At 42.2% G+C, this 23,577-nt stretch overlaps 2 protein-coding genes across 2 annotated transcripts in view; one reads left to right on the top strand and one right to left on the bottom strand.

The window, feature by feature from the left end:
- cd36 (CD36 molecule (CD36 blood group)) lies at positions 1-12,385 on the top strand. Its single transcript, XM_083794546.1, has 11 exons — positions 1-85; positions 966-1,110; positions 3,842-3,997; positions 4,415-4,506; positions 5,223-5,272; positions 5,838-5,907; positions 7,619-7,821; positions 8,655-8,773; positions 9,462-9,535; positions 10,166-10,220; positions 12,072-12,385. Exons 3-11 carry the CDS (start codon positions 3,890-3,892, stop codon positions 12,249-12,251), a joined length of 951 nt encoding a protein of 316 aa, XP_083650672.1. The 5' UTR covers positions 1-85; positions 966-1,110; positions 3,842-3,889; the 3' UTR covers positions 12,252-12,385.
- A 1,349-nt stretch (positions 12,386-13,734) lies between these two features.
- The window catches only part of sema3c (sema domain, immunoglobulin domain (Ig), short basic domain, secreted, (semaphorin) 3C), a 68,663-nt gene continuing 58,820 nt past the window's right edge, over positions 13,735-23,577 (bottom strand). Inside the window, exons 14-18 of the mRNA XM_083757975.1 lie at positions 22,393-22,434; positions 21,827-21,984; positions 20,225-20,292; positions 19,068-19,198; positions 13,735-16,912 (exon numbers count right to left, since the gene is read on the bottom strand). Of these exons, the coding sequence (XP_083614101.1) occupies positions 16,478-16,912; positions 19,068-19,198; positions 20,225-20,292; positions 21,827-21,984; positions 22,393-22,434 (834 nt within the window). The 3' untranslated portion in view covers positions 13,735-16,477. The remainder of the gene's footprint in view (positions 16,913-19,067; positions 19,199-20,224; positions 20,293-21,826; positions 21,985-22,392; positions 22,435-23,577) is intronic.

Below are 23,577 nucleotides of genomic sequence, written 5' to 3'. Positions count from 1 at the left end.
GGGCGCAGCGGTGTACAGGCAGTTTTGGTTCTTTGATGTGCAAAACCCCACGGACGTCTGGAAGAATGGCTCCACGCCGGTGGTGGTACAGAGAGGACCTTACACATACAAGTACAGTCATTTCAGCTATAGATTTATAACCGTGTTTCAGTAAAATGTGTTTTGGTGTTTGGTGTTTGGTGCATGTTTTCTTTCTTTAACAATAAAAATATATGTGGGTTATATAAAGTATACTCGCTGTATAGTACATAGTACAGTATTGACAAGGAGGTTTATTACTTGATATGACTAGAGAAGTGTGATAAAACCCTGCTTGGTTCTCTGCATGTTGCACACAGATAAGAGCGGACAGTCAAGCCGTACTCATAGTGTAACAATACAAATCAGGCCAGCATGCAGAGTGGTGACAACATTCTATTTAGACTGACAGGACACAATATTCTATTTAAAGTACTAAAAGTAAAAGTATACTCATATTGCAGAATGTCCCATTTCACAAGTTCAAAATGTGTACACAATCCTGGTGTAGTGGAGTAGATGTAAAAGTATTGGAAATTGGAAATACTCAAGTAAAGTACAAATACCTCAAAAGCGTACATAAGTACAGTAGGCCTACTTAAGGGTGGGTACTCAGGGACCGACGAGGCACTGGACCCTCCGGAGTGGTCCCCCCGGAGACTCCCGGGCGTGGGCACTGGAGGCCGTTAAGTAAATGTATTTAGTTACTTTCCACCACTGTCCATATCGCAACAGTATTAAGACACTCTCATAATAACCATGTTTAATTGAGAAATTATTCACACGCATGCACAGACACACACACACACACACACACACACACACACACACACACACACACACACACACACACACACACACACACACACACACACACAGCCATTAATTCAACGTACTGCATGTGGTGATGATGAATCTATAATTCTATATCCATGTCTCTTCCCCAGAACAAGGTATCTTCCGAAAGAAAATATAACACCTTACCCCAATAACACCATATCATTCACACTACCGGCGGGCGCCATCTTTGAGCCATCACTGTCCGTGGGACCAGAGGAAGATGAAATCACAACCCTAAACCTGGCTGTGGCTGTAAGTGCATACACACACACAGTCACACACACACACACACACACACACACACACACACTACACACTACACACATTGCGGTAGGTTCTGTACTGTAGCTCTGGGTGTGCAGGCGTTTACTAAAGCACATGAGAGAGAGGTATACCGCTAAAGACTGACCGTGTGATATGACAAAATTGCAGTTCAGTGCAGATTTCCCAAAAGAAGTGGGGGAAAAGAAAGGGTGAAAAGTGAAAAGCGGAAATGTGTGATTTTGCGGCACACGGTAAAATCCCCAGTGTACATTTTCTGGGGCCAATTTGTACACTTCCAGAGTTGCAAATGGATCTAGTTACTTTGGTATTACATTACCGCGTAAGTTTAGTATTTAACCACTATACTTCATTGCCTGGGCAGTGGGCACCCACCCCCCAGGGATCTATCCTTGGCCCAGTACTCCTTTTTCCCCTCTAACAAAAATCTGCCAAAAATAGCCGATTTCCTTTACTGCAAAGTGCCAAGTTTACTGATGTCCGTCTATTATGACATGCCCAGAATAGGACTGCTTAGTGTTTGTGGTTAATTCTGGAATTTGAACAAAAAAGAAAATATGAACATGAACTAAAAGGTTTTTCCTTCGTCGTGCAATAAAACTAGAAGCTGGAGGAAAGTGAGGCGTAAAAATAGCACGGATGAAAACGATATTGCTGTAAGGTTATAGTAACCTTAGGCACGGGTGCCAACATCGGCACAGGGGAGGGTGATCACTGGCACACTGGCATAAGTGTGAGAGAGAGGCTTTTTCTTTTGACATTAAATATATGAAAGATAGATCCTCGGGTGTTTCGAGTCTTTCAACATCATACGCCCTCCCTCAGGTGACCAAGCCAGGGTTGATCAGACCCTGGCTTGTGTCCAGGTAGCATTGGCCCAAAGATCGCTCCTTCCTGATCCAAAGGCTCTCCCTGTCGCCTCCACGCACGCACACACACGCACACGCACACGCACACGCACGCACGCACGCACGCACGCACGCACGCACGCACGCACGCACGCACACACACACACACACACACACACACACACACACACACACACACACACACACACACACACACACACACACACAGTATATTCAGCTTAATGAAGCCACACACATCTATAAATTACATCCTGCACATAATTAAATATTTATTCAAACTCCTAACTCTGACTATAGGGAGGCAGTCTAATGATCATTACAGTACATCCTAATATTTCGAAAATATTTCTAAAGAAGGAGAATAAAAAAATCAAGGTTATAGTATGTATAGCTATAGCCTATATGGACAATCAAAAATTGGTGTCATAATTTAGTGTTGATACACCGACCCAAAACTTGGGTGTTTGCGACCATATAGGTTGCAGATTACTATGAAAACCTGCAAAACATGTCCGTCTGTCTGTCGATCCGTCACGCCTCGTGATACGCTCCATATATGGCCGTCTCCATATATGAAGAACACGACACTGACCTCATTAAACCCTGGATAGCCATACATGGAGAATCATCTAGATCATTCTGCGTAATATATAAAGCCGGCCAGCAACTCTACAGTACATCTGACCTCAAACCCTTAGATCTCCATATGCTGACCTGTTCTGACATTCCATACTGTATGTTGATCCTCCCCCACTTGTCCTTCCTCTTCGATGTCTCCCTTTTGACTGATACCTGACCATTCAAACTCTAGACGAAGTTATTAGTGGAGTTCTCAACAGGCCCGGCCCTACCTGGGCTCTCATCAAACCCTGTACACTCAAGACACTGAGCTGCCACCCTTGGATCTACATTGGAGCTGACTTTCCATATTTGTTGATCTGACCTTATCAAACCCTGTACACCAGGGGTGCCCACTGCCCACACCTTTTTGACTTTTTTGACTTTCAAAATGACTAGCTCAATTACCAACCCAAAGCATTATTATTCCATTGCTGAAAATAGTTACAATTTTTTACTGAGGGGGCTTTGGAATAGCAGCGCTGGCGTTACATACTGTATAAGACAAACACACTTGGAATTGGAAATAGAGGGGGAAATGGAATTGGTATAGGGTTTGTCGGGCCCTTTTGGATGTCAATAAATCAATCAATTCAAGGGGCAGATTTTATATTTAAATGATATATTTGTAGGAGCATGTCATGTGATCTACCTGCACAGCCTTTGTGATCTACTGGTAGATCGCGATCTACCTTTTGGGCACCCCTGTGTACAGTGTACAGTGTACACTCAACAAGACACGCTCCATATTACATCATTCTTTCCATATGTTGATCTGACCCCCGGTAGCTGGCCTGCAGCCCGGGCGGATGCGTGCACGCGACCTTGCATGGAACGTTGAGCAAGAAACTTGATGACTGTTGACATACAGTACAAGAATCATATCAAATTGGGGCTAAAAGGTCATGATTATATAACTCTGGATCCAGTTTATGGGTTCATTGTACGTCGCAGGTCTGTTTTTGAAAACTGATAAGACTAAATCAGTGTCTCCAGCGTGCCATTATGCATTATCTACCGTCATAAAGAAGCATCGTTCATTTTCCACTCTTATCTCCCAGAGCCTCGATCGCATGGTGCAATTTGATCAGCACTTTTTATTGCAGTGTTGTCTGTGTGTTGGTGCAGAATTATATTGGTGCACTGTATACACTGTAGTTAATGGCCTCAAATATGAACATTTAATATTTCTTACTGTCTTATTGTTTCCTCAGGGGGCTTATACATTAATTCCCAAAGATGCTCACTTTCTTCTGGAGGGGATGATAGTGTTGTCCAAATCGTCGCTGTTCCAGCGTCGCACCGTGAAGGAGCTCCTTTGGGGGTACTCTGACCCCATGTTGAAACGCATCATGGGCATTTTCTACCCTGTAAGCAAACAACACTACCAAACTAAAATTAAAATTATGTTTGAAGTATACCTGGTTCAAATATGATTGTATGTGGCAAGTACACCTGGTTTTCACCGTAGCTCCACCCATCTCAACTTAAGCCTCGCTCCACAGCTGTGTGTTGTATGATAATGGGGGAGGGGTTAGACTATTAGAGCAATGTTAACTCCATAGACACGTACAAAACAGAAACATAAAAAAAAAAAAGTCAGGTCACTTTAATGTGTGCTGAAAAATTGCCAATCTACACAAGCTCAGTCGCGAGCTTTGTAGATCGGCTATTTTCAGCAAGCAAACTTTATAGTATAAATCAGGCTTCAAAACCATTTTGTAATGGAATATTATATTACATTATGGAATATTATTGTAATGATGTATTGTGTATTTTCCCTATAGTACAATGGCACTTCCGATGGCCCCTACAATGTGTTCACTGGCAAGGATGACATCTCTAAAGTGAACATCATTGACCGGTGGATGGGAATGAGGTAAGCGGTATTGAAATAAAATGAATGAGTTAATTTTAAAACACCAGTCTTTGGGTTCACGCCGTCAAATTTATTTGACCCGTGAACCATAGAGTTATATATCTACTCTAAGCCGTGAACCCACGGGTCAATTTGAGGAGGAGGGCTATATGTTTTTTGAGGGGCTCAGCTATAGTGTAGATCTTTGACATTGACAATGAATTTACGTCATTATGTGTCTGAGCAAATCGGTATTTTTGTCCTAAAACAAACATCAAATGCCATTGACAATGAATGGAGAATTTGAGTCATACGTCATGATGATGTACGATGATAAGAGCGCCCCTCACTTCACGCGGGTGTGATTTGTTTTGGACGAAACTGTTCCCCTTGGCTTTCATTTCGGTTATCAACATAAAAACTATTAATATGTGATTGCTGATAGGCCGACTGTTCAGGTCAATTTGACAAAGCTTTGATGACCTTTTCCTCCTGGCTTTGATTACCGTTATCAACATACAATATAGGCTAAATTGAAAATAGTTTATTGTACAACCACCGTCAGGTTTACCGTCACAGTGATAGGCTGACTGGTCAGGTCAATTCGTTTAGCAGTAAAATGGGTTCAAAGTCTATTTTTTATGTATTTGAAGTATCTTTTATGTATTTTCCTTTGGGAAACATGGAACCTACGTAAATACCTGCTCCCCTCTTTCTGTTATTTCTTTCTCCAAAAGGAAGGTACCTTTCTGGAATGACACATACTGCGACATGATCAATGGGACAGGTGAGGTCCATTCATACATACAGCGTAATGCAGTGTTTATTTTGACAGCAAATGTTGATTTAGTTTTAATCATAGTCTTTTTGAATAAAGTCGTATTTTAGTCCACCAAATAGGCCTATAAAATTATCATGCGATTTTAGTCGACTAAATCTACAGTTGATTTTGTCTACAAGAATGCATTTTGATCTACAAGCGATCTACAAGCTCACAACCCGTCGTGACGCTCTGTGAGCTTGTAGGTTATTTTCAGAGACACCCGAGTGCAAAACAGATCTCTTCTGCAGACTCCACTAGTCCCTAACATTTTAGTCTAGTTTTTACTTGTTGACGAAATTGTCAGTACATTTAGTCATAGTTTTAGTCATCATGGCCTAGTTTTTATTTAGTTCTGTCAGTGAAAAAAAAGGTAGTCTACGAACATTTTCCGTAACAGTTTTAGCCGACGAAATCAACACTGCAGTAATATGGACCACTGTTTTATGATACAAGGAAAGCATACATGACTCAGCTCTACCAAACACCACCTAGCCTACCGAAGCTGTAAAAATATATCTTTCTCTCCCAGATGCCTCTTCATTCCCTCCCTTTGTGGACAGATCGAAGGCTCTCTTTTTCTTCTCTCCAGACATCTGCAGGTGATTCATATCAACTCATTTGTGCAAACGTTTTCATGTCAAGGACCCCCAAAATTGACACTAATTAGCCCGTGGACCCCCATTTGAAAAGCTATGCCAGGGACCCCCATAAGAGAAGATTTTTACGGCCCTAGCAGTGACTCTCAACCATTTTCATTTCAAAGACCCCCAGTATGATATTCATTAGGCCTCGGACCCCCATTTAATGGCATTTCTATCTCATGGGACCCACATATATATTGTAAAATCATTGTTAATTTATAACTCTGAGAGTGACCTGTTAGGATCCATTTGGTTCCATTTGTACACTCTCTGAGTTACAGTCCCATAAGGGTCCATTTGGTTCCTAACTATCATTTAGTTGGGGACCCCCTGGAACTCCCCCAAGGACCCCTGGGGGTACCCGGACCCCACTTTGAGAACCACTGTTGTATTGTATTGTATTGTATGTAACCCACATAACAAAGCAGAACTATGATTCTGTATAGCCAAGCTGGTAGAGATGTTGTTTAGACATCTTGGACTGATTTGGCAGTATAGATTAGTCATTATCCACCTTTTTTTTCAAGTTCAAGGACCACAAATTAATTTGATATGCATTAGGCCACGGACCCCACTTGATAAGATAGTTGTGTATCTCTGCCCCAAACTAAGAACATGGTAATTGTTAGATATACATTTTGACCGATATGATACTGTAGTGTAGTCACAGTGTATGTCATTTGGCAGAATTATTTGTACCGTATTGGGGTAACAGTCAAGCTCTGATTAAAATAGACATTATTGTACATTCTGTAGTCATTTAGTCATTCATTCTCTGATGTCATGAAGATTAACAAGAATCATTTAGCATGGGGATGGGACCTGACATCGAGGACTACTGCCCTCTTGACTTGACACCCACTGGCCAGTTTGAACTTGTCTTACTTGCAGTAACCACCAGAGGTCAGAGTTATCAACACAATCTCAGCCTGGGACTTAAATGAGTCAATGTGATTCTCAACCAAGTTACATTGTAGTGTAGGGGGTGGAAAAAGAAAGAAAGAAAAAAACATATTCACGATGAAACATTATAGAACAGGGCACACAGATTGGCTATGATGAATGTGGTTTCTTCATCCATCATACTATTTGATCCAGATAAGGGACCCAATGAAAACACTAAGCCATATAGTGCTTTCATGGGTTATAAATCCTCTTAGCAGACCTTGTATTGAACTATTGAATCAATCAACCAATCGCCCGTGCTGTTAAGACCGGTTGGACTGGGACTCCACAAACTGAAATGCACATCTTAGGAGAAATGCACCACATCTCTGTGTGTAATGTATGTACAGTAGGTGTACGTCTGTAATCCACATAACAGCTGAATCGTTTCGCCCCACCGACTTCAAATTCCACACATGCGTTCCGCACCACCACAGGGAGCGCAGTGCCCAGTCCATAAGTCCGACATCCCGTTAGTCTGACCTACGTGGTCGGTTAAGACTGAGGTTAGGGTTAGCGACCTTCGTGGCCGGTTAAGAGTTAAGACTGAGGTTAGGGTTAGCGACCTTCGTGGCCGGTTAAAAAGACTGAGGTTAGGGTTAGTGACCTACGTGGCCGGTTAAGACTGAGGTTAGGGGTTTGGGTCAGTAATCGGTTGAGGTTGGAACAACACAGTAGCCTATACGGGTTGGACTGACCTCCCTTCCTTATTGTGGTTCCGCAGGTCGGTGTCGGCCAGCTACGAGGCCACTGTGAACCTGAAAGGGATCGACCTGCTTCGCTTCACTCTCCTGCCGTCCACCATGGCCGCCCCGAACGGCATCGCCCCGTACGCCAACCCGGACAACCACTGCTACTGCATAGATCCAGTGGTCACCAAGAACTGCACCATGGCCGGAGTCCTGGACGTCAGCTCCTGTCGAGAAGGTCAGTGACTTCTGATAGGCGCCTGTAAGGGAAGAGATTATGAAGTGGGCAGTTGGTGGAAAGTATCCTACTTACTACTAAGTACAATTTTGAGGTTTTTGTACTTTACTTGATTATTTCCAATTTCCAGTACGATTACTTCTGCTCCACTACATCTCAGAGGCAAATATTGTACTTTTACTCCACTACATTTATTTGAAAACTTACTTTAGATTTTGATTACAATTAAAAACATACATTACCCACTTCAGCCCTATAATTTCGGCAACCTGAAAATAGCCGATCTACAAGCTCACAATGCTTTGCGATGGGACGATCTGCTATTTTCTGAAGATTTGTATACATTTTGAACTTGTGAAATGGACATTCTGCATATTGAGTACTTTATACTTTTGGTACTTTAAGTACATTTTGATACCAATACTTGAGTACTTTTCCTCAAGTAATTTTTGATTATCGCATACTTTTACTTGCAACGTATAATTCTACAGTGCAGTATTGATACTTTAACTTAAGTAACAAATTAGTACTTTTTCCACCACTGGAAGTGGATTTACATAAAAATGTACTTTACTTTATCTGCATGCTTTGTAATATATTTTATATAAGTAGTATGGTTTCAGAGTAGCCTTGTAGGCCTATAGGACATGTACTATAGCCTACAGTACAGCCGATATTTCATCATTGCACTCTACCTTTCTCTCTACCTTTTTAACTGCAACGATGAGCCTGCACAACCAAAGTTGTGATGTGACAATAAAGATTGCTTCTGACTCAGCTGCTTGCTGCATTATAATACCGTCATTATTCTGTCCCTTGTCCTTTCTGAACAGGCACCCCCATCTACATTTCTCTGCCTCACTTCCTCCATGGGAGCCCTTTGCTGACCGAGGCTGTGTCAGGGCTCAGTCCCAACGAGGAAGAACACAAAACCTACCTGGATGTGGAGCCTGTAAGAGCATAGATAGGACTTCTCACAACGATTATGTCCCGTTGCCTTCAAGTTGTATCACGTCAACCCTGATGTGGCCTGTCAGGTATAGAGCATAGCAGTGGGCGTGGTTTTTTCTGGGCCCACTGAAAAATCGGCCATTCATTTCCCCCCCCCCACATAGATTTACAGATATTTATATCAATTATTTTAAGCCTATAGACCCGACTACGGATAAGCGGTTGAAGATGGATATACTCTGGCCATCCAGGATCCTAGTGAATCATGACCATAAAACCGTTGATTAATTATATGATATACTACATTTAATAAATACCCTTTGTATAGCGGCTTTCATTGTTTTCTTCACAGAAGCAAAGGTGTTGGATCGTAGGATTCTATAGAGGCTTAAAATCATTGATATATAGATCTCTAAATCTCTATTCAGTGAGTCCAGAAAACCACACCCACTGCTAAGCTCTAGTCTAGTTTGTATCGGTAAACCCCTGAATGTTCATTTAACTCAAATGGACCTTTCTTTATGGCTACATTATATTTATGCTCTGGCTTTATAAATACTTTTATATTTTACTGTGTCTCTATCATGCATTTATCTTCTCCACACTTACACCTCCCCAAGCTTTCATGGACATGGTCATTTTAAAATTAAATGTCTTCTTTTTGTCTTTTTGGTTTTGTTTGCCATCAGACGACTGGCTTCACCATGAGGTTTGCCAAGAGACTGCAGGTGAACATGATGTACGGGCCGTCCGACGTCATCACGTAAGTTAACGTCTCAGCCCAATTCAGTGGTGGAAAAGCTACTACATTTGTACTTACAGTACAATACTGCAAAATAGAACTATACTCTGTCGCTAGTAAATGTCCGGAAATCAAGATGTGCTTGAGTAAAAGTACAAAAGTATATTGGCATGAAAATGTACTTAAAGTAGCTACTAAAAGTGCTAATTATGCAGAATGTGCCATTTCAAGTTTTCAAAAATATAGCAGATTTACAAGCTTACAATATGGGTCGTGATGCGACACATTGTGAGCTTGTAGATTGGCTATTTTCAAATGACCAAAATGTATATCGGGCTGAAGTGGCTGGTCCGTTTATGTACAGTATGTTTTGTAATATTAATCAAAATCTACAAATTAACTAAGTTGTCAAATAAATGTAGTGGAGTAAAAGTAGAATATTTGGATCTGAGATGTAGTGGAGTAGAAGTAAAACAAGTAGTTGAAAGTGGACATACTCAAGTAAAGTACAAGATTCCTCAAGTTTGAGGTACAGTACTTAAGTAAATGTACTTAGTTACTTTCCACCAATGCAACCCCCATTGCAACTTAGGGACGCTCACAGCTGTAATCATTCATCGAATGTACAAATAATGAATCCTTTCCCTCCAGGGTGCTGAAGAAAGTGAAGGACTACACCATATTCCCTCTTGTTTGGCTGAACGAGGTAAGATGTAATAATTTATTGTTAGTTGGACATGTCACATGGGAAATGTGTGTGGTCCATTTTCTCTCCACCCCTCTCTCTGCTGCTCTCGCGCCAGAGGAACTACTGTACTTAAAAGTGCAAGACCACTTTGGTAGAGGTGTGGGCTGTGTAGGTACCTCCATGGATAAGAAATCAAAAAGTAATAGCTCCAGTGATTAGAAATGGATAATCTTTGTTTTACGTACTAAAAGACGCTGTTTCAGCTGTTTCAGCATAGGCTACAATGTAAGTCAACGAGGAGCATATTTTGAATTATCCATTTCCAATCACTGGAGCAATTATTTTTTGATTTCTTGTCCACATTTGGAGTTACATCATGGCAAGTTTTTATTTTTTATTTTTTAACTATTGAGCTAATCGAGCATGCCAGCTTGCTTAGGGGATAAATTGAATCTTGACCATCAGGTCAAAATGTGTCAGATCCTGTGTCTTTTGACACGATCTCAATGTCCCAACAGAAGAGACAAAAAACAATCACTCTAATTGTATAAGCCAGTATATTGCATCAACATACTCAACCATACAGATTGGACATGTATTATTAAAATACAAAAAAAAGTCACATAGTGCCGCTTTAAGTAAACTTTTGAGGTACGGTACTTATATTTTATTTGAGCATTTCCAATTTTTACAACTGGAAAGGATGACATGTCTACAGTTAGGGATGGAGCTCGTTAATTTTTATTGATAATGATCACCTTATCGATCAGGCTTATCGAGACGGGTTCTTATCGAGCCCACTATCGAGCATTTTCTATTATTTTGTGGAAAGACGGGAGACAATAAATTCTGAACAGAACCAGTATCTTTTACTAGGGCCAGTCAATTGACCTTTTTACTAATAAAATAATATTAAAGGTATATTCAGTGATTTCACTCAAAAAACCTTAGGTTTCGTTTTTGGCTGTGGGACCCAGCCTTTCGTCCAATCAGGATAGAGAGTCAAAAACGAAACCTAAGGTTTTTTGACCCCCAGGGGTTAACTGGGGACAGGGAGGAACTCCTTATATGGCCAGCACACTATAGTAGGGAGGATTATCACAACAAAACAAAAAAATAAGTGACATTTGAATTAAGTGAAATCACTGAATATACCTTTAAAGAAACTGTTAAACTTAAGTGTTATTTTGTTTACCCTGGCAGCGCTCATGGTTGGCAGGTATCAATACACTTTTAGACCGACATGTTTGTGCCAGCATGGATGATTACATTTATTTCTTGATCGCCTCTTGCCATGATCGTTTGAACATGACGTCACGGGCCGCTATGCTCCATAACAGTCTTGATAAGCCCAAAGCTTATTGATAACGGGTACTCAATAAGCTTGTTATCGGATTTTATCGGGTATCTGTTATTGAGCTCTCTCCCTATCTACAGTGGACATTATTGACCGGTGGCAGGAACACCACTAAACATACAGTAACCGGCCTATACCCACTTAAGCTCGTGGCTATTCAAAAGTCGATTTAGATGCCAATATTTTAGCAATTTAAGATTTTTAGTACAGACCTTTTACAGTATTTTTATATTGTGGTGTTGCTGACTTAACCCATTCTGGGCGGGAACCCATTTTGGTGTTAGCACTATGTTATGCTTTAGCTATTAAAAATAGCAGATCTACAAGCTCATAGCAAGCTTGTAGGTCTGCTATTTTTGAAAAATCGAAGAGCGACCGACATAGAAGACATTTTTAGAATCTGATCTCAGGTCAGAATGGAAAACTGTCAGGATGTAGAAGACATTTTTAGAATCTGATCTCAGGTCAGAATATCTCTCTCTCTCTCTCTGCCCCATTTCTCCGTTAACCAGACGGCTGCTTTGGACGATGAGACGGCGGACATGTTCAAGGCAACGCTCACCTCTCGCATAGAGCTGCTGGAGACCATGCAGACGACGTTCTTATTCGGCGGGATCGCCATCTTCGTCGTCTGCCTAATAGGCTACGTGATGGTGAAGAGGAACAACGCAAGGAACAAAAGCATTGCATGAGTCGTCCGTCATGTCACGTCATGTATTTGGCGTGGAGCACAAAGCAAGCGCGTGAATTCTTTCACACTGCTAATAGCCTATATTGGACCTCGGATCTTTTGATATCTTATCAACAGTCTGCACTTTATTTTATAATGTTAAGATTTTATTTGATACCAAGGGGGGGAGGGGGGGGGGGGGGTATGCTGTGATTTTGTTAAGTCTGAGAGTTGAATTACTTTGGCTATTATTATGACTTCATACTTTGTTCATTTGATTGCCGTCTTCAGACTCTTCACTGCTATATGACCACATGCCCGTTGGGAATGTTGAAAGCGAGAGGAAACCTGGAGGAAACCCTTCGTGACCATAGTGTACGTTATTAATTTGAGAGCGAGAGAGAGAGAGAGAGAGCGTGAGTGTGTGTGTGTGTGTGTGTGGAGTGAGTTTGTTATCCACCCCCATACAGAAAATGTACACAAAACAGTAAAGGTTTTTATCTTGAAACTCAATATTGCCATTATGCGCAGGGACTTTCAGCCCAGCCTTCACCCTTCAGAATGAATAAAAGACGAATGAATGGCATTTTCATTTTGTATTTCATGCGAGTCACCTTTGTCATGAGTCGACACAGCATGAGTTTGTCAAAACTGATTCCCTAAAAAAAACGAAAAAGGATGTCTTGCTGCTGAAAGAAACCTCTCTATTGTGCACTTTAATGCCCAATTATTCAGTTTCCTTTTCACCTCGAGTGGCCCGTAAATCAAAATAAGAGTAAAATATGGTCCCAGGGATGATTATACTGCGGTTTGTGTGTGGTACTGGGGTTTGTTTAGTAAGAAAGCGGTATTTCTGCCCAGCAGCAGGAGCCCTCTCTTCAGTTTTATGGGTTTGAAATGACCCTCTGCGGGCTCCCGGGGGCCTTTAAAGTCAAATCTTGAGGGTATAGGTCAGACACACCAGGAAGTATTTAATTGCGATTACGGGATACCGCTCCCTCGACTTTCTTTGAACATGATTATAGTCCATCTGAGGTATTGCAGATACTGATAACCGATGTGGAAATGAATCTGGTCTAATGCCAGCACAATACTGATATTTGTCACGGTCAGGGGGGAAACCACCCATCTCCCATTTTAGAGGTTTTAGATTTTCTTTCACAAATCAATGCTGTTGAACATGATCCTTTACGTCTGTGTGTTGGTTACAAAAATATTGAACAAATGAAATGTATTCAAAACAAGCGATTCAGACAAAACCCTCTTAACGCCATTGGACCTTCAAACTGTCTGCTAAAAGCAGCTAGCTGCGCTGCCTCCACCACCTCTTCCACTCTCATGCAAGTAATTGACAATACCATGAACTTTGAGGCAGTATTGCATCGTTTTAAAAATATAAGGTTATCTTAATTTCCTGAAAAATAAACATTTTGTAGTTATAGGTGGTTTCTCCCCAACAGCAGAGATATGATATAGTCATACGTACAATGAACTATACAATCAGATCTAATTCATTTCATGGTTTTATTCAGGCTGGCTGTCATGACATTAATAAATAGATATACACACACAGGTTTCATAATAACACTGAAATGACACTGACCTGGACTTTACATAATGCTGGTCTCGCTTGTTTCTTAAAAGGGACATGGGGACCTGTCGTGGGAAAGGTTATACACTGGAAAGCCATTTATTTGCATTTCAGAATGAAAACTTACCTCTGCGATTTGCAGATACACTCGTGGTTATTTGGTAGACTAGGTTGAAATTCTATATACACACAGGGCTCACAATGTAAACAAGAAAAAGAAAGAGAGGACATGACATTAAGTTAAAAGGATAAAACAAGAGAAGCACTGTACACAAACGACAAATAATATTTATCTACAAAATAAACTGGATTCTATTCACATGAAATGGGGAAAGTCAACTCTGCAACATCGCAAAAGCACGGGGACAGTTTCTATCTCATTGATACCATTGATGAAGAATTCACCCCGATTAGTCTCAGAAAATATGATTCTCAAGAGATATTATTATTCTGTCAGCGTCAATGCAGAGTACTCCGATGTTCAGGTACAACTAGCATACATTTAAGAGAAAAGCTGTGTCTGCCAGGTACTACTAGCATACATTTAAGAGAAAAACTGTGTCTGCCAGCTGAACTGTTCAAAGGATTTATAATGGCCTGTTCTGTTGTTAATGATGAGTTTCATACACATACTCAGTGGTGGAAAGTAACTATGTACACTTACAGTACTTTAGTTGTGTACAATTCTGAGGTATGTGTACTTTACTTGATTATTTCGATTTTTTTAACTCCTACTCCACTACATATCGAATCCAAACATTGTACTTTTACTCCACTACAATTATTTGAAAACTTTGGTTACTAGTTACATTGTAGCTTTTGATGATTATTATTACCCACATACATTAACAACTTCAGTCGTATATACATTGTGTGAGCTTGTAGATCTGTCATTTTCAAAATATATTTTTTTACATTTGAAAACTTGAAATGGGACATTCTGCATGATGAGTATTTGATGCAATGCTTTTGTACTTTTACTCAAGTACATTTAGAATTCTGGAACATTTACTTGTAACAGAGTACATCGCAGTATTGATACCTTTACTCGAGTAAGAAACGCAAGTACTGTTTTCCCACCAGTGCACATACAGGCTACTGTAAATATGCATATGTGCTGGTAACAAGAGGGTATATTACAATATGGAAAATAATTTATCTGAAATTAATATGAGGCTGTTGAGATGATGTAAGGCGTATGCAACAAGAACAGTATGAATTGTTCATTAGTGATGATTCTGGTCAACATCTGACTTGGACGTGGACTTTGGCCAACCCCTGATATTTGGATTTCTCAGCTATTATTTTTTTATCAAGGCCATGCTTATCGGGGCAATCTGTGACTTGTAAAGACAGAGCTATAGTCTCAAGTATAATTATGGTGCAGGAGGAAAGACTAGAATGAATAATGGTTCTCAGGAATGGACGCTCTGCATAATGTTAAATATGACCACAACGGACGGTCAGGACTAACGCTTTGTTACGCTTTGCTGAGAAAACATACTATTATAATCTTTCTTTTTTTATAATAATCCCTCAACAGTGACATCTGCTGGCAAATTGTTATGTCATATATGGGATTTTAATGACATTTCTTTTTTTTTGTATTCATACAGCCAGCAATGGGTAGAATGCTCCCAAAAAAATGTAGTCTCTGTGAAATATCTAAGGGCCGCAATCTGCATTCAAAGATGTTCCTAGAAGCTTTGTCATTGGTCGAAAAAACCCCGTCGCAATGACTAACCAATCAGGAAGTGGACAGGCAAATCGACCAATGACAAAGCTTCTAGGAAGATCTTTGAATGCAGATTGCGGCCCCTAGGAGCGTTCAACCCATTGCTGGCTGTCTGAATAAAAAAAAAGAAGAAAAGGTCATTAAAATTGTGACATAGTATTGCTTATAGCAGCTTTAAGAAGTAGTGAAAAGAGCTAATTTATCTTCTGGGTCTCGGGCCAAAACATTTGTGAACCACATACTGTACAATATGTTGCTATGCAAATGTCTGTGTAGCGCTGAGCATGAAAATCAATAACATTCATCGCAAAACATGCATATCTCTCTCTATCTCTTTCATGTCCCTTAAAATATCCATTCCGTAATTCATTTGCAAGGTTTCAACTTACCTTAGCTTTATTGGATATTAACTTGTTTAGGATATTGGCTCAGAATCCACATTGTGCCAAAATATCCTGTTGGCCCAATTTCTTTTTCTATTGCTTATATAATAATAATCCTCGATCATCGGCCACACCCATGTCTCAAGGTGTATTATCGTTAGTAATATCAGCTGGGACCACACAGTTTGTTAGTATCACCTATAAACCCGACAGGGTCACTTCCGTTTGCCTTGTGACTGCGACAGGACACAAGTGACATTAAAATGATTGTGTGCGCGTGCCGTGCGTGCGCCCTGGAGGTGTGTGAGCATATCTCACAGTCTTTCAGGTCAAAGTACGTCATGCATACAGAATGAGATGGGGAGAGGAGATATCTCAGAATTCTCTCTCGACTTCCGCAGTTAAGTCACAGGGGGGGGGCAAGGAAGCTGGCTATCGAAAGGTCCCGTAATGTCCTTCTTAGACATCAGAGGAATAAGTGGTTCTCAGTCTTGTCTCTATGTGGACATAGCTTTCACGTGTCCTCTTCCCCCGACCCGTCAGACATCCGGGAGGTGGTTGCGTCGGTTCCGACTCCTGCGGTCCAGCAGGGGCTTGAGCTTGGCCAGGTCCCCCCGCAGCGGTCCCCCTCCCGGGCCCAGGGGGACCGCCTGGGGCTGGTGGTGCTTCTGCTGCAGGTTCTGGAGCTGCTTCCGCTCCTTGCAGTACTGCTGCACGGCCAGGCTCTCGGCGGGGCTGAACGCCGCCAGCAGGGACTTGGGGTGCAGCGACGAGGCCCACGCCCACGGCGACTGCTGCTTGTCCGTCAGCACGCTGACCATGGCCTCGCTCAGCACGCGCAGGCGGATCTTGGCCACGGTGCGCTTGAAGCCGTTCTCCGTGGTCAGGCAGTAGTACAGGCCCTGGTCCGACAGCTGGGCCGAGCGGATCAGCAGGCCGTGCTCGGTGGAGACCACGCGGTCGCCCAGCTTCACCTGCGGACGCAAGAAACACAGGCCGGGTTATTAGCGACCCTGGATGGTGGCCGCTGTAAATGCTAACCGTCTCACGCCGGGTCGAAAGGCATGGGGAGAGACTCTGTGTTGGACCCCGTCCGTCTGTCCGTTTCTGTGTCCGTGTGTCCGTCCGCGAACAGCTAATCTCCGGCACGGTTCGCTTGATCGCAGCCACACTCTGCACACACTCTCCCTTAATGCCAGAGCTGAACCTCTGCCACACAGTTTTCACAGGGGCCTGTTATAGCACAACCGGGAGGCTGATTTTTGCGAAACACATCTTTTGACAGTACACCTATAGATTTTGTCCAAACGAGCACAGAGGGTATCCAATATAGCCATTACACTAAACAGTTTTTTTCCTGATTTCTGAGGGGCGCTAGTCCCTCCTATGCCCAGCTTTGTGGGTCTGAGTGAACACAAACATTGGCTTTGATTGATTGGCTGATCACCCCATAGCGATGATTTGATTGGCTGAGCAAAGTACATATTGAAGAAAGAACTTTAGCGACATTGTGCAAGACTTATTGTCAGTATTGGCTGAGAAACAGGGGCGTCTATCCCGTCGATGCACTAGAGCGCGAGACCTTCCATCAGCTCCCAGTGCTTACTGCGCTACTCATCCAAGGAGCAGGCTGCTGCCCGGGATCCAAACCCAGAGAGACACAACAGTATTTCGAGGCCAAATCCTATACTTTAGGCTTATTATGATCTATTAAAAACACTGATGGCCAAGTATATGTCATTCAGGCGCTCTGTTTGCACGCGCTCAAGGACTCAAGCTGCTTAAGGGGTGTCAAATATTTATGAAATGTCTCCCCGCTGCGAATCCCCTCGTTAGCCAAGGTCCATATCACATTTTATCTGTATCAACACTCATTAGAATAATACGCTGCAGCCAATAAAACACTCCCAGTGTCATATTTCCCCAGGCAGTGCAGGCCCGGATCAAGGCAGTGAGCTCAAGCGATTGGTATGACATACTTGATGTTTGATGTAATACTACTATGTGGATGGATCACTGTGATGATGGGATGAACAACAGACACCTGTTCATTTATTATCACGAGGGATTGTCATATTGCCCTCCGCCGTTCATTTAGTTGGTGATAGATCAAAACTCAGGGAGCTAGTAGTGTGTATGTTTGACGAGTGGTTTAAAGTAACTTAGTACATTTACTTGAGTACTGTACTTAAGTATAATTTTGAGGTATTTTACTTTACTTGAGTATTTCCAATTTTCAATCATTTTACTTCTACACCACTACGTCTCAGAAGCAAATATTGTACTTTTACTCCACTACATTTGTTTGAAAATGTTAGTCAGGCCTACTAGTTACTTTTTGTAGATTTTGATTATTAGTACAAAACATTGTAGAAGATCTACAAGCTCACAGTGAGTCGCATCGTGACACATTGTGAGCTTGTAGATCTTCTATTTCAATATATTTTTTGTAATACATTTGCAAACTTGAAATATGGGACATTCTGAATAATGAGTACTTTCTACTGTTGGTATTGTACAGTACCATAAGTACATTTATAATAATGTAAAAGGTAAAAGGTAAGGCTCATTTTCATTTATTCTTTCTTTACAATTACACCCACACAACCTGAACTTTGAACATTCAGTGGATATCCTGTGGTCTAGGATTTTCTGTGTGTGTTCTGAAGCCTTTTGAGCTGCAATGAAAACAGGCAAACAGGCATCAATCAAATTCCTACTCTTACCTCACAGTACCTCACAAAATCAGAGCAATTGTTTGAGCCAGAAAACCCCAGACCACAGAAAATCTACTGAATGTTCAGGTTTTTTTTGGATGCATTTGAGCTCAGAAAAAATAAATAAATTACAAAACACATTTTTTTAGTGGTGCAACCACTCCAAGGAACAGCAATGTCCGTGTTCACCTAACTATGTGTTGGTTCACCTATGTGTCCGCCTATGTGACGTTAATGAGCACCAGCTGCACTGTTGCCTGCTAATGAGAGAGAGAGAGAGAGAGAGTTGCACCACTCAGTTCACACGGGGGTGATTTTTATGTCCGTTTAAGCAAAACATGTGAGTAGTTTTTCCAACACTGGTGACAGATCAAGACTCAGTGTGCGTGTGTGGTTTAGACCTCGTCCTGACCTCTTTCCTCCTGTCGTTGTCCCTCTGTATGAGCCAGCGGATGGAGGCCTGAGGGGACTTGGGCAGACACTCCAAGAACGTAGTGTTGTTTCTCACACCGTACTGCGTCATCTCCACCGCGTTTCTGTAAGCTGACACACACACACACACACACACACACACACACACACACACACACACACACACACACACACACACACACACACACACACACACACACACACACACACACACACACACACACACACACACACACACACACACACACAATTCAATTAAATAAAATATTTGGGACCAAAATTGTGTTTGTTGTCATGATTTGTCACGACAAGAGTTGGCTTTGTCCGCGGCGTAAACGTCATTAAATAAATACTTTCTGAAAAGTGGATTTGTACACTCTGCGTTGCATACCTGTATGGGGCCATTTGGAACCCACTCAAGGACACTTTGAGAGCCACATGGTGTAGCAGAGTGTTTCCAGTGAGCCAACAGCCACCATGCACAATAGAAGCACTCTGGCTCTGTTTGAATGGAGCCGCCGAGCCTTAATAATCATCGGCGACTGTAACACCGGAAGTAGGGAAGGGGCTTGGATATAGGAATTATATTAAGACTCATTCTGCGTGCATAGAGCCTATTATTCAACTGTTTTCGCTGTCCACAGCCAAATGGTTGGTCACTCAGCAGGATGAAATGACCGGCAGGCTCATTAGTTAGCGATGGCCATATGGCTGCTTCCAGAAGGCTGCTGTTAATTTAGAGACACAGCCTGTTTGAGGGGAGATGGAACTCTGTCTGGAACGAGAGCCCCTCCTTGCATTAAACTACACTGATTATTCATAGTCAAAGTACTGTCGCAGCATTAATTGCCAGGTGCCAGCAGTGCCCACGTATGCGCACAACTTCATGAGTGCAATTCTGACGCACCGCCATTCCGAGTATGTGGCTTCCACAAGCGGTCAGGGTTAGGGTACGAGACAGGGTTAGTAATGCTGTGAGCAGGGCCGGATTTACCCTCCCAAGGGCCCCCGGGCTAGACAAAATTTCATGGCCCCCCTGGGCTGTGCGGTGCATTTCGGTCGCACGGAAAAGTCAGGGGCCAGAAAAAAATTGCCGTAGTTTGTTTTAATAATTCAGTGGCTTTGTTAATTGCATACCTTTCAGATTGAAACCTCTGCACTGCGTGAGGGGATTGCCATGCATGATGTCCTGTCTCCTGCTTCTCCTAAAAAAAAGAAAAGATCTTATTATATATATATTATTACTGAAGGGAAATGTCATTGTTATTTCTCTCAGCATGGAGGACACTCGATTATACCGTATGATGCGTCTGGCAAGGGGAAAATACCAACATGAGCAGATTATGTTTTTGTGAAGGAAATTTGGGTGGCTTTGTGTTTTTGGCTGTACAACCGACCAAGCTAAACTTGACCTGTGGCTGACGGGAATGTGGAGACTCAGAGCAGAGAGGTGTCATGTTGTGTAACGGAGGGCTAGCCTGTCACTCATGCCTCGTTGTCTGTGTTATGTCTATCGGGAGAGGATATGCTCAGGAGAAAAGCATTTTCATTTGGTGACATTAAATCAGAAACAACCGCAAGTATTCCAAGATGGCACCGCGTATACTATGGCGACACGCTTAAAGAGCAGCTCTCGTGGTCTTGTGGCCATATTGAATGTTGTCTTTAAGACTGAGTGCGCTCAGAGCACAATGAGTTTCATTGTATTTATGAGACTACATCCTTAACACATTTTATTCAAAGGGTAAGCAGGGACATTGTATGCCATTTTTACAGCAATGGTACAACCCCTTCTTTTTATATTCTCTCCAACAATTCCCTTCCACCCCTCCCCAGCCACCCACCATCTTCCCCACGAGGCCGACATACAAACAACAGTAGGCCTATATATACACACATGTATAAAAATAATAAGTTGGGTATACAATTTAAGACATAAGGAAACAAAACACACACAAAATTATTATTATTAATTAAAGGAAAGGGAGGGAGCATAAAGAATATAAGACCATAGTTAGCTCATTTAAAGGGACACTTCACCCCTTTTACAACCAGATCTTATTTTAGATAGATATTTTAGTATTGGTGTGTACAAGTGTCCACTGTCCATGATGTCATGGACACTGGGCTCACTTACTTCCTGGATTACATGTTGTCTCAGTAAGACAGACCTCCCCCTATCCACAAGGAGGAGCAGTGCACCAAAGAATTATGGGAATTGTAGTCCAGGAAGGAAGTGAGCCCAGTGTCCATGACATCATGGACACTTTGAAATACAAAATAAACAGCAAAGTGTTTTCTTGTCTCCCAAACATCATTTTGGGACGGGAACCCTTTTTGGTGTTTTAAACATTATGTTATGCTTTAGCTATTGAAAAATAGCAGATCTACAACCACGCTACAAGCTTGTAGGTCTGCTATTTTTTGAAAAATCGTGAAAATGTAGTGCAAAGCTTTGAATATATTCTTTCAGAACCAAGGTTTTTAACTCAAATCTTTGCTTCTGGGCGGTCCCTGGAACAACATATTTTCAGATGGGGGGGTCGGCAGCCAATTACATAACAATCTCGGGGGTCCTTGACATGAAAATGTTTGAGAACCACCGACATAGAAACATGGGTGTTTTTCGAGAAAACCGTCAGGATTTAGAATCGTCCTCAGGTCTAAATGGGTTAAAATAAGATCTGGTTTGCAAAAAAAGGGGTGAAGTACGTGGCCCTTCGAGACCCCGTGGTGTACCTTTTACCCGTGGGGTAGAATCGGGAGCAGCTGAGGCCGTCCCAGGCGCAGTAGGGGTCCCGCGCCAGGCAGCAGTCGGCGCAGGCCGAGCCGTAGGCCTGGCAGCGGTGCAGAGACACCTGCGAGACCCCGAACTCAGAGCTCACGTACAGCTGTTGCTGTGAAATGTAAACATGGAGGTCAAAAATGTCAGCAGGCCCCATTTGTCCTAGAATGAGTGACCAGCTAGGCCATAGTCTCTGAGAAATTATGGCTAATTATGCTTCGTTTAGCTATATACTCTGTTGACAAATAAATAGAAGGTATACAAGCTCGCAAAGCATCGCGATGCGTCGTTGTGAGCTTGTCGGTTTTCAGCGCGGGAAACCAAGGTATGACAACGTATAAATTAGACATTGAATTACAGCATTCCTGCTTTTTTTCAGCAGTTTCCATCAGCAGCCAAAGATATTTCGGACTTTGAACATTATACAGTAGGCATAATAGGACTTTGAACATTATACATATGCATAATAGAATCATTTGAAAATGGACAGAAAGTCACAAAATAATGTACAAACTCTTACTTTTTTCGGGGAAATCCTGAGGTTTGTTACTTGAGCTTGGTCCTGAAAAACAACACATACCCATGTCACGTTTGTTTTCTTTTTTTTAATCAACGGTATTCATTAGTCAGAGACAATCTGTCTTTCTCACACATTTATCTCGTTGAGCGGCACACAAACATCTCGAGGCTTTCATTGAGCAACAGCTGGCTAGTTCATTTTGTAAACAGATCGTAACGGAGGATCAGAAAACCATGAGAAAGTTGCCTCTGTTGTCCAGATGTCCATGGCTCCTCTGTAGAAATAGAATCAGACTGTTGTACCAGTATGAGTCCAGGGCAGGGCTAAGGCTAACCTATGTCCGTACACAGGACCGGTTCGATGCCTCTCGTCACCCAATGTGAGATTAGTAGAGGTCGTCCGCACGTGTTATTTCATTTATTTTTAATTTTATTATTTTGAGGGCTACACAGCGCATATTCTAAAAATGTCTTCTACATCCTGACAGTTTTCTGAAAAAGCTTTTTCTATGTCAGTCGTTTTTCGATTTTTCAAAAATAGCAGATCTACAAGCTCATAGCGCGCCACCAAGTGGCACGCTACGAGCTTGTAGATCTGCTATTTTTCAATAGCTAAAGCGTAACATAATGCTATCATCAAAAGGGGTTCCCGCCCAAAATGGGTTAATATACTCTGTACCGTCCAAATATGCGGGCCCATATTAACCTGGGCCCGCAGCCCGCCTGCAGTACCAGGTTTTGACCAGTAGTGGAGACAACTTCAACGTTTGCCCAGCCATTCTGGGGGCTTGGTCACAACAACAACACAGCGCTTTCCTACGTCCTGTAGTTCATGTCTCGGGTCCTCGGTGGACCTTCACAATAAGGGTTTTCACTTCACAAAAACACTGGAAGAATGAATGAATTAATACCTAGCAGTGAGTGTGTGTTAACAGTTTGCAGGGGACAAAAAGCACAGGAAAGTACAGTTCAATAGAAGGTCAGCTGTTCAGTATGTTTCCCCATCACCCCTTGCTTCAAATCATCCACCTCCTGAACTCATTCTCTTTCTCTCTCTCTCCCCTTTCCCTCTCCCCTGTGCCAGAGTACTGTGTTGTTGTGGCCAAGCTCGCTCCGTTCTCTGCTTTTGATGTGAGGTGTGCCGGGAAATAAAATAAATGAGAGGCAGGCAGGCATACATACAGGC

This window comes from Protomyctophum parallelum (genome assembly GCF_964188405.1).
Source record: "Protomyctophum parallelum genome assembly, chromosome: 22".
Taxonomy (NCBI): Eukaryota; Metazoa; Chordata; class Actinopteri; order Myctophiformes; family Myctophidae; genus Protomyctophum; species Protomyctophum parallelum.
Note: the sequence above shows the minus strand (reverse complement) of the source record. Positions and strands in the feature narration are given on the sequence as shown.

Excerpts from the sequence above, each read along its gene's own strand:
- cd36 (XM_083794546.1), top strand. The coding sequence starts at position 3,890 with ATGATAGTGTTGTCCAAATCGTCGCTGTTCCAGCGTCGCACCGTGAAG. Across the intron at positions 3,998-4,414 it reads TCATGGGCATTTTCTACCCT|TACAATGGCACTTCCGATGG; the intron begins GTAAGCAAACAA and ends TTTTCCCTATAG. Across the intron at positions 4,507-5,222 it reads GACCGGTGGATGGGAATGAG|GAAGGTACCTTTCTGGAATG; the intron begins GTAAGCGGTATT and ends TTTCTCCAAAAG.